This window comes from Lemur catta, chromosome 14 (assembly GCF_020740605.2).
Source record: "Lemur catta isolate mLemCat1 chromosome 14, mLemCat1.pri, whole genome shotgun sequence".
Lineage (NCBI taxonomy): Eukaryota > Metazoa > Chordata > Mammalia > Primates > Lemuridae > Lemur > Lemur catta.
This window is the reverse complement of record NC_059141.1, coordinates 24,048,830-24,067,076: the sequence shown is the minus strand read 5'-3', so window position 1 is coordinate 24,067,076 and position 18,247 is coordinate 24,048,830. Positions and strand designations below refer to the sequence as shown.

Below are 18,247 nucleotides of genomic sequence, written 5' to 3'. Positions count from 1 at the left end.
TATTTAGTAATACAGGAACCTAGGAAAGGAAAAAAAAAAAAGAGAGAGAGAGAGAGAAAGAAGAGAGACAAGAAACTGAGGCAAGGACAGATGAAAATGGAAGGAGCAGCAGCATCTAGAAGGCCATGGGAAAAGCAAGAACACTGGGCCCTGGGAGACATTTTAAAGCATCTTAATTGTAACATGAAACCCTGTGGTAAACGATCCTTTTTCTTTTTTGCTTCCCCCAGCCAGATGGATATCTGCTTTAGAATGGGAAGAGCATAGACTCCTCTATGATCCATAAACAGATTCTTAGTTGTTACTGTATCTGGGAATTGTATCCAAATGACAGATTTTTTTCCCCTCTGAGCTATATTTGACATAATGATGGGTTATGTTAATTTATTTAAAGGATATGTGAAAAAGGAGGTAAAATTCTTTGAAAAAGAGTGTGTTTGTTACTCAAGAGGATGTGCAGTTGATTGAATTTGGCATTGACTAGACTTGCTCGCAATGCAAGACTTATGTATACAGCTGCTTATGGGTCATTTGATTTTAGGGTATAACAAGCAAAAAGGGGAACAGGATACCTCAGTTGGGAAATTAGGGTCAGCTAGCAGGCTACAATGGAAGCTTTACTTTTTGCTTTCTGCATCTGCAAGTAGAAGTAATTTACAATATTCAGGAGTTGGGAGTAGAGGGACTGGGGGAGAGGGAGGGGAGCAGGAACCATCTAGAAATTTCAGAGAAATTTTCAAAGGACTTAAAGAATAACTCTTTACCCTGATCCGTGTGTTACAATAAGGAATTATGAACATGGGTTGTGAGCTTAGCATGAGGCCCCGTAACACCCTGGCTAAGGAGGCAGCCCAAGAGCCTGACGCAGGTTCTAATCCTGGCTGCCACCACTCACTGAGTGACACTGTGCAAGTTTCTCATCTTCTCTAAATTTCAGTTTCTGCAGCCACAAATGGGGATACTTACTACCACCTTACAGGGTTGTTGTGAAGGTTAAATAATTCCGGAAAGCTCTCATATAGTGTCTGATACATAGTAATTATTTAATAAGTAGTGCCTATTACCATATTTAAAAAGACAAGCCACATGAATGCATTATACGTTAGCTTTAAGGACTGTGTAGAGAAGGATCTAGACAGAGTGGAGAGGCCCTAGGAAAGAGCTGACTTGTGGGAAATAAGATCTGCACATGCTCATTAAATAGACTACCTCATTATTTTGTTCTCATTTGAGAAATCTGAGGATTAGTGTCCATAGTCTCTGAGCCCCTTTGTCTCTGAGATCCCAATCTAATATGACCCAAACCGGAAAGGTCCAGGCTGTAAATTAAAGTTCTTTGCTTCTTATCCCATCTTTAAAAGAAAACCACGGAGAGTTGAATATGAGAGAGCAGCTGCCTCCTTGCGGTGACGTGTGGACAGCAAGGCTGTCTGGGCACACTGGGCGCCAGAAGGGGTGGCAAAGCGCCCCCTGGTGGCAGCCCTTGCTGATGGCACAGAAAAGTGCAAGCCGTGGGCACTGAGCCCGTTTATCTGGGCAAGGTCTCTGGGATTTATAAACTAACGTTTGTTGAACACTTTCTATGTGGCGGTTACTGTACTAAACGCTTCATGTGCACTTTATCATTTCAACCTCTTGTGAAGGAGGCACAATTATCACCAATTTACAGCAGAAGAAACCAAGGATGAGAGAGATTAGGTCATTTGTCCAAGGTCTGTGGGCAAATGAGCTGGATTTAGAACCAGACAGTGCTTTAAATCACATGCTATGTTAAACAGGAGAAAGAGGAAAAGCCAAAAGGCAGTGGGGAAGGATATAATAGGAGAGTGACAGAAGAAAAATTAGGATATGAGAGCAATGATTTTTTTTTTAAAAAATAGTCGAAGGGGAAGCTGGGCGAAGATTAGAAGTGCGCAGTCAGTTGTTTAAGACATCATACAAGAGATCATTACAGTGCTCTGTAACGCTCAGCCTCACTCACCAGTACTGGTTCCCCAGGACCCACGGTCACACTCACTGTCTCTGGGTCAAACCCTGGTGCTGTGACAGTGACAATGTAGGTACCTGGAAGCAGCAGCCGGAAGTAATCGCCGTGGTCACCTAAAAGTCACAGGGATTTTTAACTCAGTTTTATGATTTAAAACTTACCCCAAAAGGAAACTTGATTTTAAAAATCATCTGGGGGTTTTAGCTGAGCACAGCCTTGGTTTTTCTTCATAGTGTAACGAAACTGGAAAAGGTCTAAGGCTGTTTTGATAGAAGTATGGGAGGGCCTCAGTTCCTAGGAAGTAAGGGTTTTACTGCACTGTGCACTGAAAGTATTGGGTTTCATTCTAGACCCTGTATTTTAATGCAAACTCACATCCAGTAAAGGATCACTAGGAGAGAAGAAAGGTTGAAAGATCTGTGAGTGTTTTGCCTGACAAACTACATGAGATCTCTGTTTTGATGTCTGAAAGGCCACTGTGAAGAAATGATGTCTCTCTAAAGAAATAAGAATGAGAGTTATGGGTTTAAGGTGCAGGGAGGCATATTTTGCTAGACAAAAGTAAAAACTATTGTGATAAACAGGGCTGTAAAGAAAAAGAAAAGGACTGCTTTATGAAATTGTGAGCACTCAAGCAGAAACTGACTGAATCAGGGTCTCTGGAAAAGCTATACAGTTGTGCAGTGCACAACCTGCACTAATGGACATGGAGGCCTTGGGTTGGACAAATAGCTGTTAGTGGTGCTGTATGTGTATAATCCTATATCCAGAGGGAAGGCTGGACTAAATAATCTGATCCCGAGAATCCTATTTTTATTTTTATTTTTTTAGCTTTTTGAGACAGTTTTTCTCTGTTGCCCAGGCTAGAGTGCAGTGGTGTCATCATAGCTCACTGCAGGTTCAAACTCCTGGGCTCAAGTGATCCTACTGCCTCAGTCCCCAAGTAGCTGGGACTACAGGCACGTGCCACCATGCTCAGATAATTTTTTAATTTTTTTGTAGAGATGGAGTCTGGCTATTGCCTTGGCTTGTCTTGAACTCTGGGCCTCAAGCAATCCTCCTACCTTGGCCTTCCAAAGTGCTAGGATTACAGGCATGAGCCACTGTGCCCAGCCTAAGAATCCTATTTTTAATATTTCTTCTACCACCTTCAAAAGTATGCCAAGGGAAAAATAAAATTCAAAAGAAACTTGTTTTTCTACGGCAGGGGTTTAGCATTTTGGCTAATGACTTTCCATCCCTTTAGAATCAATCATGACAGTGCGTTTAAAATTTAAGTATATAGCAATGAATAATTGAAATAATAAATGCAATGAAGAATGAGACAGACAATAATGTGGAAGTCTTTTTTCTGTCTCCTATTAAATGTCTGTAATTATTTTACAGTACTTCAGCAAAGGTGGTGTGTTACTATGCATATGGGGGATGGTTTAAGCTATACTCCAGGAGATGTCATTTTCTTAGCTGGGAGTGCACACCCAGGAACGGGTAGCTAGTGTTGTGTCAGAAAGGCCCCACTCCAGATGCAGCTATGAGGGGTTCAGCTATCTTTATCTCTATGCCCTGATAAAGAACGTAACGAATGTTAACAATGGGTTTTTTCACTGGTGAAATGAGTAGTTTGTTAATTTAGCATAATGGGCTGTGGAAGGGGGCACTTATTGGTGAAATTAGTGGTATTCAATATATGTTGCTTGGCTAGGATGTTTTGGAGACATTCCTCACCCTTGCATGAACAGGGTACAACCTAGCAAGCCCAGAAGCCTGTGCTCTTTAGGGATGGTGCCTAAGGCTCGATCCCTAAACAGTCCTGGGTCCAGCCATGGGGCCGGAGGATTCTGTCTGATGCCTGTGAGGTTACAGAGTTCTGCCTTTAGCATATTGCCTTTGCCTTGAATGAGTCTTTCACATAAGATGCATTCAGATCACTTTAAAGAACAGAAAGCTGAGAGTTCATCCAGCTTAAACAGATTGTATGAACTGTAAGATGCCTGCTTGGTAATAAATGCTTGTGTAGTAAAATTTGGTTGAGCCTTGCTGGTATCGAGGTTGTGGGGAGTTACGCAAATCTCACCTACCCTTAACCATCTGTAGCTACTGTTATACATTAAAAACAAAATGAACAAAAACCCCTAAGAGTTGTGCATGATTAAATTGGGCTGGGTCAGTTTGCAATACCATTCTGCCATGAGATAATTCTGTGCCCTTCTAGGCAGTTCTAGGTAGCTCCAAGAAGATCTGCCTCCACCATCAATCTTGCACTGCAGTAAGCTGATATTAATAGAAAGAATCTTGCTAACTTTTCCCCAGTGGGGGTGTAGCAAAATGCTCGAGTCAGGGACAAGGCTAAACATCAGTTTTATAGTCCTCTTTCTATCCCATTTCACAGCAATATGTGAATAGCCTCAAGCTGAGAAAATACCCCAAACAAAGCTGTATATGGCAGTGACTCTTTAAGGCTGATGAGAAGCTACATTTACATTGGTTTTTCCTGGTTCTTGCCTCTCAGGATTGCTTGCTTCAGAAGCAAAAGATTTTCCATTTCAACATTGCGGTTGTTTGATCTAGCCTCCTAATTTACTCTCCCCATTCCTATTATCTTTCTTTCCTCCAATCCCCCACCCCCAGTGTCCCTGATGCCCTGCTAGTCTTGCTGGGTTAAAAACTGGCCCCCTGATTATGCTGAAGAAGGAGGGAGTGAAAGATTTCTTCCCATCCCCTAAAAAGCAGCCACCTACCTGAAGTGACATCATGGTTAATCCCACTGACAGAAATGACAGCCCCGGCAAGATTATTATAATTCTCATCAAGCACCATTCCCTTGATGCCATGGTGAACCTGTAGGAAAACGTTTATAGCATACAGTGACGATCATAGCACACTTGTACACTGGGTTTGAGTCACAGAGCCCTGTCTCATATGTTTTTGCATTTGGTCTTCACAAGATCATGGACTGGCCACTTCACTGGTCTCTTTGCCCCTCCTCCCACTCCAATAATCTCTTCTCAATAGAGCAGCCAGACTGATCCTGCTAAAGCCTGAGCCAAATCATGGCACCACTCTACTCAACACCCAACTCACTCAGAGCAAAAGCTAAAGTTCTTGTGATGATCTGTCTGTAAAGCTACGTATTAGCTCTCCAATCTCCTCTCTTACTACTCTCTCTCTCCCTTATTTCTGAGATTGTTCCAGCCACACTGGTGTCTTGGTTTTGTATTTTTTTTAAGTTAAAATACACATAACATAAAATTTAGCATTTTGACCATTTTAACTGTATGCTGCAGTGTTATTAAACACATCTGTAATGTTGTGCAACCATCACCACCGTCCATCTCCATCACTCTTCATCTTGAAACGCTGAAACCTTATACCCATTAAACACTAACTCCCCATTTCCCCTCCCTCCAGTCCCTGGCAATATCATTCTACTTTCCATCTCTGTGAATGTGACTACTCTAGTAACCTCATATCAGTGGAATCAGACAGTATTTGTCTTTTTATAAGTGGCTTATTTCACTTAGCACAGGGTCCTCAAAGTTTATGCATGTTGTAGCACGTGTCAGAATTTCCTTCTTTGTTAAGGCTGAATAATATTCCCTTGTGTGTATATGCCACATTTGTTTATGCATTCGTCTGCCTATGGACACTGGTTGCTTCCACTTTTTGGCTATTGTAAATAATGTTGCTATGAACATGGCTACGCAAATATCTCTTTGAGACCCTGCTTTGGGTTCTCTTGGATATATACTGAAAGTGGTAATGCTAGATCCTACGGTAATTCTATTTTTAATTTTTTCGAAACTGCCATACTGCTTTCCATAGCAGCTGCACCATTTTACATTCTCACCAACAGTGCACAAGGGTTCCGTTTTCTCCATCCTCATAGACACTTGTTAATTTCTGAGGTTTTTTTCATAGCAGCCATCCTGACGGATGTGAGGTGGTATCTCATTGTGGTTTTGATTTGCATTTCGCTAATGATTAGTGATGCTGAGCATCTTTTCATGTGCTTATTGTTGGCTTTATATTTGGTGTGGTGTCTCTTTCAGGGAATGCTTCCCCCCAGATATCTGCATAGTTCTCTCCCTCACCTCCTTGAAGTCTTTGATAAATGTCACCTTCTCTGTAAGAGTTTTTTCATAGCATTTCTCCTTTCACATGTTATAACTTGTACTTTATTATTTTGTGTATTATCTGTCTCTCCTCACTTGAATGTAAGTTCCATATGGACAGGGATATTTGTTTGTTTACTCATAATTCCCAGCATGTAGTACAGTTTCTGACAGACAGCTGTGCTCGATAATGTTGAAAGACTGAATCTCATTGGTAGAAGAAGCCCAGATCTATTGCACTGAGTCAGAGCAAAAGTCAGACCTGAGCCACACAAAACACTTTACCTGCCATTGGGAAACACTTCTCTTTTTGTAACCATGAAAGTTAAAAAATATGATTTTACCTGTTCCAAGAATTGGATTAGGGCTTCCCGGTTACCCAGCCACTCCCTCTGTAATTCCTCTTGGCCAGGAAACTTGTTGCAACTCAGTTCCAGCGTGATCTCAAAGCAGTTGGTATGGAGATAATTAAAGTCTTGCATTCCTAGGGGAAAGGCGGCAGTGGAGAATTGTATCACCAGGCTCTTGCCCAGCGCCCCATCTCATGTCTCTTTAATCACAAGTCCTCCACCCCGCATCACCTTCTCTTCTACTGCTTGACCTCATTTCATTCTCTCCTCCAGAAAATCTTTCCCCAAGTTCCCAGTTCACATGCCTTTCTCTCTTTCCAGTTTTCTCTCTTCATAAATGCCCATTTGCCATCTCCATCTTCTATGTTTTTTCCATTTCATGATTTAATTTCACTTCTTGTCCCTTTTATCATTTCCAAAGTCTGCTTATCAGCTGTGCCTTAATAGTGGACTATGCACATGTACTGCTTTCAGGAGAACAGATTTTCTCTTTGAACTACAATGCTCTTCAGACCTGGGAGGTTAGAGAGGAAACGAATATCTTGCTTTCACATCCCTCCTCCTACCTGAGAACACAACATTAATCTGAAAATAGTTATCCCAGAAAAATAAATTCTTGAAAAAGCAGAAGGCAGCCATATTTTATTTTTTCTTCACAAAATCTTGCCTGCTCTGATCTTCTATATCATTCAATTATTCAGTTGAACCAATTACCCTTTTTTTTTTTTTGAGAGGGTCTCGCTCTGTTGCCCAGGCTAGAGTGCAGTGGTGTCATCACAGCTCACTGCAACCTCCAATTCCTGGGCTCAAGCAATCCTCCTACCTCAGCCTTCCGAGTAGCTGGAACTACAGGAGCGTGCCACCATGCTTGGCTAATTTTTTCTATTTTTTGTAGACATGGGGTCTCATTCTTGCTCGGGCTGGTCTCGAACTCCTGGCCTCAAGCAATCCTTGAGCCTCAGCCTCCCAGAGTGCTAGAATTACAGGCGTGAGCCATCGCACCGAGCCTGAATCAATTGCTTTTTAATATGTTTTTGATTATTAGGATCATGTTTACATTATAAATTCATTTGGGTTAAAAATTATCCATTTAAAGATTCTACATTACCCAAGGTGATATACAGATTCAATGCAATCGCTATCAAAATCCCAGTGAGGCCAGGTTTGGTGGTTTACGCCTGTAATCCCAGCAATTTGGGAGCCTGAGGTGCAAGAATCACTTGAGGCCAAGAGTTTGAGACCAGCCTAGGCAATATAATGAGACCTTTTCTCTACAAAAAATTAAAAAATTAGCTGGGCATAGTGACATGCATCTGTAGTCCCAGCTACTTGGGAGGCTGAAGCAGGAGGATCACTTGAGCCCTTCAAGGTTACAGTGAGCTATGATTGGGCCACTGCACTCCAGCCTGGGTGACAGTGACTCTGTCTTAAAAAAAAAAATCCAATGACTTTTTGTAGAAATAGAAAACTCATGTGGGCCGGGTGCGGTGGCTCACACCTGTAATCCTAGCACTCTGGGAGGCCGAGGCGGGTGGATCTCTGGAGGTCAGGAGTTCGAGACCAGCCTGAGCAAGAGTGAGACCCTGTCTCTATTAAAAATAGAAAGAAATTATCTGGCCAACTAAAAATATATATAGAAAAAATTAGCTGGGCATGTTGGCGTATGCCTGTAGTCCCAGCTACTCGGGAGGCTGAGGCAGTAGGATCGCTTAAGCCCAGGAGTTGGAGGTTGCTGTGAGTTAGGCTGACGCCATGGCACTCACTCTAGCCCGGGCAACAAAGCGAGACTCTGTCTCAAAAAAAAAAAAAAAGAAAAGAAAAGAAAACTCATGTGGAATTTCAAGTGACCCCAAATAGCCAAAACAGTCTTGAAAAAGAAGAACAAAGCTAGAGGACTCACATTTCCTGATTTCAAAACTTACTATAAAACTACAGTCATGAAAACACTGTGGTACTCACATAAAGACAGACATATGGAGCAGTAGAACAGAAAAGAGCCCAGAAACCCTTGCAGATATGGTCAAATGACCTTTGACAAAGGTGCCAAGATCAATCAATGGGGAAAAGACAGTGTTTTCAACAGATAGTGCTGGGAAAACTGAATAACCACATGAGAATAGAATGAAATTGGACCCTTATCTAACACCACATGCAAAAATTAACTCAAGATGGATCAGAGACCTAAAGACCCAAAACTATAAAACTCTTAGAAGAAAACATAGGGCAAAAGCTCATGGCATTGGATTTGGCAATTACTTCTTGAATATGATACCAAGTCACAGGCAACAAAAGAAAAAATAGCGGATTGGACTTCATGTAAATTCAAAAATTTCATGTATCAAGAGGCCATATTGGCCAGGCGCAGTAGCTCACTCCTATAATCCTAGCACTCTGGGAAGCCAAGGCAGAAGGATTGCTTGAGTTCAGGAGTTTGAGACCAGCCTGAGCAAGAGCAAGACCCCCATCTCTACTAAAAATAGAAAAATTAGCAGGGTATCGTGGCATGTACCTATAGTCCCAGCTACTTGGGAGGCTGAGGCAAGAGTATTGCTTGAGCCCATGTGTTGGAGGTTGCAGTGAGCTATGATGATGCCACTGCACTCTACCCAGGGTGACACAGTGAGACTCTGTCTCAAAAAAAGAGCCACATCAACAGAGTAAAAAGGTAACCTACAAATGGAAGAAAATAGTTGTGAATCATATGTCGGATAAGGGGTTAATATCTAGAATATATACAGAGAACTCCTAAAACTCAACAACAACCATGAAAAAACAACTTTATTTAAAAAATGGGCAAAAGACTTGAATAGACACTTCTCCAAAGAAGATATACAAATGGCCAAGAAGCACATGAAAAGATGCTCAGCATCACTAATCATTAGGGAAATGCAAATCAAAACCACAATGAGATACCACCTCACATCCATCAGGATAGCTCCTATCAAAAAACCCCCAGAAATTAGCAAGTGTATGTGAGGATGGAGAAATTGGAACCCTTGTGCACCGTTGGTGGGAATGTAAAATGGTGCAGCTGCTGTGGAAAACAGTATGGCAGTTTCTCAAAAAGCTAAAAATAGAATTACCATAGGATCTAGCAATACCACTTTGGGTATATGTCCAAGAGAACCCAAAGCAGGGTCTCAAAGAGATATTTGCGTAGCCATGTTCATAGCAACATTATTTACAATAGCCAAAAAGTGGAAGCAACGGATGTCCATTGGCAGATGAATGTATAAACAAATGTGGTGTATACACACAAGGGAATATTATTCAGCCTTAGCAAAGAAGGAAATTCTGACACATGCTACAACATGGATAAACCTTGAAGACCTTATCCTAAATGAAATAAGCCATTCACAAAAAGACAAATACTGTATGATTCCACTTATATGAGATAATTTACAGCAGTCAAAACCATAAAGACAGAAGACAGAATGGAAGTTGCCAGGGGGTGGGGAGGAGAAAGGAATGGAGAGTTATTATTTAGTGGGTATAGAATTCGTGGTTTTCAAGATGAAAAGACTTATGGAGATGGATCGTGGTGATCATTGCACAACATTACAAATGTATTAATAATAACAGTGAACCACACACTTAAAATGGTTAAGATGGTGATCTTTTATGTGTATTTTTACCACAATAAAAATTGAAAAAAAATTATCCATTTCATCAACTTTCATTTGCCTTTAAGCTGATGAGTGCAAGCAGCTGTTACAGAAAGAATAGGGAAAGTTGAAGAACAATAACTACAGCCTATTATATTGGTTCTCTCTCTGAGTTAGAATCATCTGGAAGGCTGAGCCTTCCATTAAAAGACGGATTTCTGGGGCTTATCCCCAAAGTTTCTGATTCAGTAGGTATTGGGTGGGACCCCAAAACGTGCATTTCTAATAAGTTCCCAGGTGATGCTCATGATGCTGGTCAAGAGACCACATTGCTGGAACAATCATTGTGCTTGGTTCAATGACCTTGGAGTTGTACCAGCTTAATTTAGGGCAATGATTCTCAGGGGAGGCATGGGGCAGGCTGCCTCAGGGGATGAGAAGGGTAAGGGAGGACAGAGAAAAAAAAGAACAGTTATAACTTGAAAAAGTATATTTGATACTTTCAATTTGGGGGACAAAAAAATCTATTGCTTTCCTAATATTATACAAACTAAAAAAGGGAAAGTTCAACAAAATCTTCTTGCCTTGTGTTCAAATGAGTTTTTGGCCACAACAAACCTACCTTCCCAGCACCTGGTGACTCTTTAACCTTGTTCCTCTCCACTCTCCACAGGACCAACCAGCAACTCAGCTCTCACCAATCTGCTACCTGGGCTGTGGCCAGGTCAGATTTGAGAGGATGGGGAAAGACAGATGCTAGAAGATGACTCCTAAAAGAACCTGGCTTCCTGCTTCAGCCTCTTCTCTTGCCTTAGGTTCCCTGTGCATTGAAGGTTCATAAACAAAGGTCCTGCCTTGACCCTTGGTTGTGGCAAAGGCCCAGGGACTAGAGAGAGAAGCCTCTTGCTGGAGGTTTCTGCTCTTTGAGGCTACATTATTAGTGCCACAAGACACAACATCCATGGCAAACTCTTGCTTATAGGGGATGGGCAGTCAGGCTACAGACAGCACGTCTCAGGTGAGCTGGTTGTGCCCAGCCCAGCCCCTCTGCTCACCTGTCGCTATGTGGGGGATAGTTTTTTAAAAAAATCTAACATTTATACCCAAGCATTTCTATGTACTTTATGTGTAGTATTTTATGTAATACTTCCATCAAAATTACGAGGCAAGTATTATTGTTCTTTTTTCCCCCTTTTATTAGTGACTTGAAAAGGTACTTTATTCTGAACTACAGACAAAGAAACTAAAGCACAGAGAGGTTAAGTCATTACCCTGAAGCCACATGACTGGCAAGTGGGCAAGCCCGGTTTCAATCCAATTTACTCTCAGATCTCACTCCCTGAACCGCTTGGCTACACTGTTTTCCTCCTATGCCCTGATCTATTGTGTAAACCACCAGTTTTACAGGACCACAAGTTGTCTCTATCTTAGTTTTAAAGAATCACAAACAGGACACTAAATGCCAACCTGAGATCTCTACTTCAGTGAAAAATTCTATAGTATTCCACCATTTCCCTGAGAAAATTGGGGATTTAGGAAAATGAGCACTATTCTACTTCAGCTTGAGCAGTCCCAAGACTGTCCTTACCCTTGCTGAGAGAATACCAAGAAGCCCCATTGGTGATGCCGTCTGGGAAGTAATCCCCACAGTTCCAGCCCTGGTGCATCCATCCATGTGCATAGGAGTAGACCTTGGCCAGCTAGAGGAAGAGCAGGCAGAAAATGACCTCTAGTCTTTCCAACTCCTAGGGCAAAGCTCCCACTCAGAACTCTGGTAAAATCAAGAAACCCTGCTAGGTACAAACAGCTGGTTATTTGCTTTAGTGAAAGAGAATATGATCAGGGATAGAGAGATGGTGTGTGTGTGTGCATGTGTGTAACAGTGTGTGTGGTGTGTATATGTGTGTGTGTGTGTGTTAGACTGGAGTCAGGAGATCTGTACTCTGATTTTTTTCACTATTTTGGGGCTAAGTTTTTTCCTGTGCAATGTGAGGGGTGGCAGTAGATGATATAGAAGGTCCTTCTAGTTGTACCACTTTCTAGCCAAATTTGTAAAATCAAGGAGCAAGTAAGGCAGGACTTCTCCAGGAAAAGTACTGTGTTGGGCGGTGCGAGGTGTGTGCTGGAAGGCCTCCCTATAATTCTCCTTCATTACTATTTTATAACAGTGGACAAAATGAGATTAATGGAGAATAAAATATAATAATATCCCTGCTTTGCAAAGCAACAACTACTGTTAGTCTCTATGTAGTTCATTAATTGATGAATTAATAATAATTATTTATATTATATCAATATATTACTATTAATATGTCACTATATGTTAATATGTTAATATATGACATATTTATAATTTAGCTTGTATATTTTATTATAGAATAATTATAAATTTATTGTATTATAAAATATATGGTATCTATTTTATATTATTAATATAAAATTAATAATATATTAATTTTATTCTATTGTTTTGAACTATTATTTAAACCTTTTTAATATGCCTAGCCTATTTGTCATTAATACGAACATATTATAAAATTGTAAATTAGAGCCCCCCAAAATTCACACTTAATGCCACTAGTTGTTTGGTATATTTCATTGTTTTTTTTATTGGATGGAGGCAGCTTATAATTTTGGTATATTTCTTGCTTGTCATTAGCTTAAGTATTTTCTACACTGTGGTAATTATACTATAAAGCTTTCCTTTTTATTTACTTTTTCATGAATTTATGGCTTATCACTCAAAACAAAACGTAATTTACTAGCCCGTAAGCTCCTCGCAGCAGTGTGTTCAATTTTTGTGGACTTGTCCTCACGGGGTCCCATGCTACTGACCTGAAGCTCATCTCCTGAGCCCCAGGATCCCCTCGGCGGGACAAGCTGCCAGTCTGCATACCTTCTGGAAAAGCTTGTCGTCAGGCGTGGGGGAGTTGGCAGTGCTGCGGAAGCCTCGGACCCGATGCTCAAGGGACTTGTCGTATGGGTAATTGGCCACCACCGCCCCTCCGTGGAGATTGGCTGAAAGGACAAAGTTGAAGGAGCGCATCCACTGGATCACCGCCTGCGTCTCGGGTTCCACCTGCGAGGAGAGGAGAGGCTGGCGGTGAAGGTGCAGCTGGAGGTGCCACATGGCCGTTGGAAGAAGTCTTTGAGGAAGTAGCCTGCGGAGACAGCATGTCTGCCTGAAACGGAGTCCTCCTAGATATGACGAGTGTAGGTGGGCAAATTTTGATCTTTAGCTTCAACAGTTGAGTGTACAGAACCTTTTATTACTTCCTTATGTGGAATTCCAGTATACAAAAAGGGTCAAAAGAGAGCATTTAGGGCAGTGAAGCTTTTCTTACGATAGTGGATACATAATCATCACATTTGCCCAAACCCATAGAGTATAATGCCGAGAAAGTGCCAATGCAAACTATGGACACTGAGTGTTAATGATGAGCCCAGGTAGGCTCACTGACGGTAACAAATGTACCACTCTGGTGCAGGATGTTGGTGGTAGGGTGGGTGAAGGAGGGCAGGGCATATATGGGAACTCTCTGTACTTCTTGTGCAGTTTTGCTGTGAACCTAAAACTACTCTAAAAAAATAAAGTCTATTGAGAGAGAGAGAGAAAGAGAAGTCTGTATGGAGAGGGGTGTCATGATTGGAGAGCTCAGAGCCCCAGCTTGGGCTTTCTCTGGTCCCTAGGAAAGAATTTCCCAATTTGCTCACTGCTCCAGTGCCTTATAAGGCATCTCTGCAGAAATTTAGGGCTGCAGTAAATAAATCTGGAAAATGCTGGTTTACAGTAATGGTTTTCAACCTCCCTCTCTCCCTCAACACATCTGCTGCAATGTTGACATGTGGAACACACTCCTGTGGTCATATCCAAATGTCATAGTTTAGACGTACCATCAAATGCAGCAGTCTTGGCTAAGTAGTGAAATTCCTCCCTTTGCCTTGCATATGAGTGAAAGTATTCTAAAGAAAGCCTTGAATCTGCGTGGACTTGTAGTATAAGTAAATAATTTAAGGTCTCATGATTGGGAGGTGGGGGGAAAAAAAAGAAAAAAAGAGTAAATAATTTACAAACTTCAGCGTTTCTCCTCCTCTTAGGATGGACATGCTTAGAGATTATATGGTGTTCATGTGTCAATGGCTCCTCCTGGACTGAGGTCAGCTCGGAAGGCCCCATCTTTTCCATCCCAGGGGAACTCAAATAGGGTTGAGTCTCACTTAATCGGAATGGACGTAATACCAAGGGCACCAGTCCTGGTCTGTGACCAGGGCTCAGACGTTTTGAAGCAGCCCTTTCTTCATGTCCTATCAGAATAATGTCTATCAGAACAATGGCAGCTTCTCACTGCTCCTCTTTCTCAAGGCTGTTCCATTAAGGGCAAGAGAAACTTCTCAATGTCTTTTTTCTTGTGATTTAGAGATAGGACTGAATGGGAGCCTAATTATGATTGACTCAATTACCTTATTTTACTTAGAGAAATACATTTAATAAATGAGAACATTCTTTGGACTGGATATGCTGATTTGTACCAAGTTATTTTTGATTTATTATTTACTTGAGCCAAGAGGACAGCTGTTATCAGAAATCTAACATGTCAGCATGACTTTTACATCATTTTCAAGGGAAAAAAAAAAACCAGAATATTTTGTCTGGGAAACTCCCAATTAAAAGGCTTACACTGCTTTACATTTTTTGTCCCCAGTCTCTAAGTTTAGATATTCACAGATAGAACATTTAGAATCATCCCACACAGTGGAGAAACCAGGGGTGGCCGGGTGCTCCGAGGATGCCAGCAGCTATGCCCAGGAGCAGGCCCACCAGCAAGATGAAACCATTCCCATTCCCCAGGAGTCAGGCCTTGGGGAGAAAGAGGCTGGGGTCCTGTGAGAGAGTAAGGGAACCAAGGGAGGGTCTGGCAAAGTAGTCCAGGGTCATATAGGAAGGGAAGAGGAACAACTGTATGGGTTAGACGCCCTGAACCTCTTTCTGCAGTGCAATGCCCTACCCTGCGCTACACCCCCTGGCTGAACTGCCTTTTGTAGCCGACTGTTGATGAGCACACAGTCCATCACATGTAAGAGAGACTTCTCTACAGAGTGCTAGAGTTCTCTGTCCACAGCCTACCGTAGCAGAAAGAAATGCTGCAATGAGAATCAGAAGGCCTGAGTTTTAATCCTGATTCCACCAATTACTAGCCATGTGAACTCACATTATTTTAAGTGTAAAAGCTATAAAACAGAGATGGATGACACTGCTTGATGCCTTCATGCATTCACCACACAGTATTATGATGATTGACTGAAATTGGCTATGAAAGAATTTTATTGGGCTGGCACAGTGGCTCATGTTTGTAATTCCAGCACTTTGGCTGAGGTGGGAGGATTGCTTGAGGCCAGGAGTTCAAGACCAGCCTGGGCAACATAGTTAGACCTCATCTCTAAAAAAAGTTTAAAAATTAGTCAGGCATGGTGGCATGAGTCTATAGTCCTAGCTACTCAGGAGGCTAAAATGTAGGGATCACTCGGGTCCAGGAGTTTGAGGTTACAGTGAGCTATGATTGTGCCACTGCACTCCAGCCTGGGTGACAGAGTGAGACCCTGCCTCTAAAAAAAAAATTGTTAAATACCATGCAACTGTATGATACCGCTTGCACCTCCTTTGCCACCATCACCACTAACAACAAACATTTAGTGAGCATGTGCCCCCGGGAGGGCTATACCCTGGGGGAAGAAATAAATACAAAGAAACTTAAGATACAATTACCATTGCTCTAGACAGATTAACATGGAGTACAGTTGATGCTTAATTCTTGCTTGTTTAGTTGATGTGAGGATTGCTTAGCAATCTCTCTGCAAGAAATTCCACATGCTGATTTACCTGTTTCTGTTTGCAAATTTTGTCTCCTACCTGACTCTTCCAGTTGTCTGGAAGGGGCAAGTGGTGGTTGGGACCGCCGTACTTCTCATTGTAGTAGATGTAGGTATTGAGGTCAGGGAAGTTTCGGTTCAGGTCCACTCCATTTGCATTGTTCCTGCCAACCAGATACCCGGACGAATTTGGGCCCTAGGAGGGAAATGAAGAGATGAAAGATGAAGGTTTCAGACCAAATTCTATATCTGAAGAGCATTATATAGTTCTTTTTAGATATTAGCTTAATCTATCAAATGATTTAGCATTTTCTTATTTAACTTGTCCAAAGTCCCAGTGGTGCAGTTCAAGCTTCCCTGCCGGAGGTGGAGATCCCAGAAGAAGCCCTAACAAGAGTGGGGTGTTTCAGGTTAATGGGATCCCCAATTTTTTTATGAACAGCTTCACTGAGATATAATTTATATACCATAAAATTCACTCATTTTAAGTTTATACTTTAAAGAATTTTAGTGTGCTTACAGAGTTGTATAACCATCATCACAATCTAATTTTAGAACATTTTTCTCACCCTAAATAGAAACCTCATTTCTATTTACAGTCGCTCCTCCTTTTCACCCCAGCCCTAGGCAGTCATTTCTGTCTCCATTGCTTTGCCTTTTCTGGACGTGTCACGTAAGTGGGATCACACATTATGTGTTCTTTGTGTTTTTTCTTTTCACTGGGCATAATGTTTTCGAGGTTCATCCATGTTGTACCATGTATCAGTATTGTATTCCTTTTGCTTGCTGAATAGTTCCATTACATGGATTTACCACCTTTTGTTTACCCATTTACCAGTTGACTGACTGTGTTTGCTTCCAATGGCTGCTGTAACATTTACCACAAACCAGGTGGCTTATAATAACAGAAATTTATTCTCACACAGTTGTGGAGGCTAGAAATCTGAAATCAAGGTGTCAGCAGGGCCGTGCTCTCTGAAGTCTCCCTCTTTGTCTCTTTCAGCTTCTGGTGGCTGGAGGCAATCCTTGGCATTCTCCGGCTTATAGATGCATCACTCTAATTTCTGCTTCCATTTTCACACGAACTTCTCCCCAGTATACATGTCTCGGTTTACGAATTTCTTTCTTTTTATAAGGACACCAGTCATATTGGATTCAGAGCCTACCCTAATCCAGTTTGACATCATCTTAATCACATCTGCAAAAACCCTCAGTTGGCCCTCTGTATCCATGGGTTCCACATCTATGGGTGCAACTAACTGCAGAGAAAAAATGTAGTTAGGCTTACTATGGTTGCATCTGTATTGAACATGTATACTTTTTTCTTGTCATTCTTCCCTAAACAATACAACCTAACAACTATTTCCATAGCATTTACATTGTATTAGGTATATTAAGTAATCTAGAGATGATTTAAAGTAGAGGGGAGGATGTGTATAGGTTATATGCAAACACTACACCATTTTACATAAAGGACTTGAGCATCCACGGATGTTGGTATCAATGTGGGGGCCTGGGGAGAAGTCCTGTAACCAATTCCCTAAGCATCCCGAGGGATGACTACATATTTCCGAATAAGGTCACATGCACAGGTTTCAGGTGAATATGAATCTGGGGGAGGATACTATTCAACCCACTGTTCAATGTGGACATTTGGGTTGTTTCCACTTTTTGGCTATGGTGAAGAATGTTGCTCTAAACATTCACATACAAGTTTTTGTGTGGACGTATGTTTCATTTCCCTTGGGTAGACCCTTATATGTAGAGCTGCTGGGTCATAAGTTAAATCTATGTTTAACTTTTTAAGAAACTGCTGAACTGTTTTCCAAAGTGGTTGCACCACGGAAACCCACCCCTCCCATTTTTAAAAAGAATTTAGGATCCTTACTTATCTTTCTTCTGAGCAGGATCAACTTTCTGGATCCCTTAATTTCTCTGCTCATACTTCAAATTTTATCATTTATTTGCTCATGTATTCATTCACTCATTCGGTCATCCATTTAGTCAACCAGCATTTACTTAAGTCCTTTTCTATTCAAAGCTCTCTGATAGACACTGTGGAAAGAGATAAATAACACATTATTCTAGCCTTCTAGGAATTCATGGTATACATGGGGCGATAGATATATACATGAAAATTAAATATATAAAGTGATCTAGATATGTTAAGAGGCTCATGCAAAATCGAAATTCCATTTAATGTTTTGTGCGGCACTGGAGAAAGCAAATAGTGTCCACTGGGGCCCTGTGGATTGAGACAGTAGAGCCCAAATTGTTGGCTTTTCCTGGAAGTGAACGAATTGATGCTGGGTAGCTAAAACTCAC

The 18,247-nt window shown here is 41.5% G+C and overlaps 1 protein-coding gene across 4 annotated transcripts in view; it reads right to left on the bottom strand.

The window, feature by feature from the left end:
• Positions 1-18,247, bottom strand: part of CPN1 (carboxypeptidase N subunit 1) — a 39,269-nt gene that overhangs the window by 8,649 nt on the left and 12,373 nt on the right. For all 4 annotated transcript variants that reach the window (XM_045568653.1, XM_045568654.1, XM_045568656.1 and 1 more), the window contains 6 exons: positions 15,963-16,118; positions 12,951-13,133; positions 11,643-11,754; positions 6,444-6,583; positions 4,726-4,825; positions 1,982-2,100 (listed from right to left, as the gene is read on the bottom strand). In XM_045568653.1, coding sequence (XP_045424609.1) covers positions 1,982-2,100; positions 4,726-4,825; positions 6,444-6,583; positions 11,643-11,754; positions 12,951-13,133; positions 15,963-16,118 — 810 coding nt within the window. The remainder of the gene's footprint in view (positions 1-1,981; positions 2,101-4,725; positions 4,826-6,443; positions 6,584-11,642; positions 11,755-12,950; positions 13,134-15,962; positions 16,119-18,247) is intronic.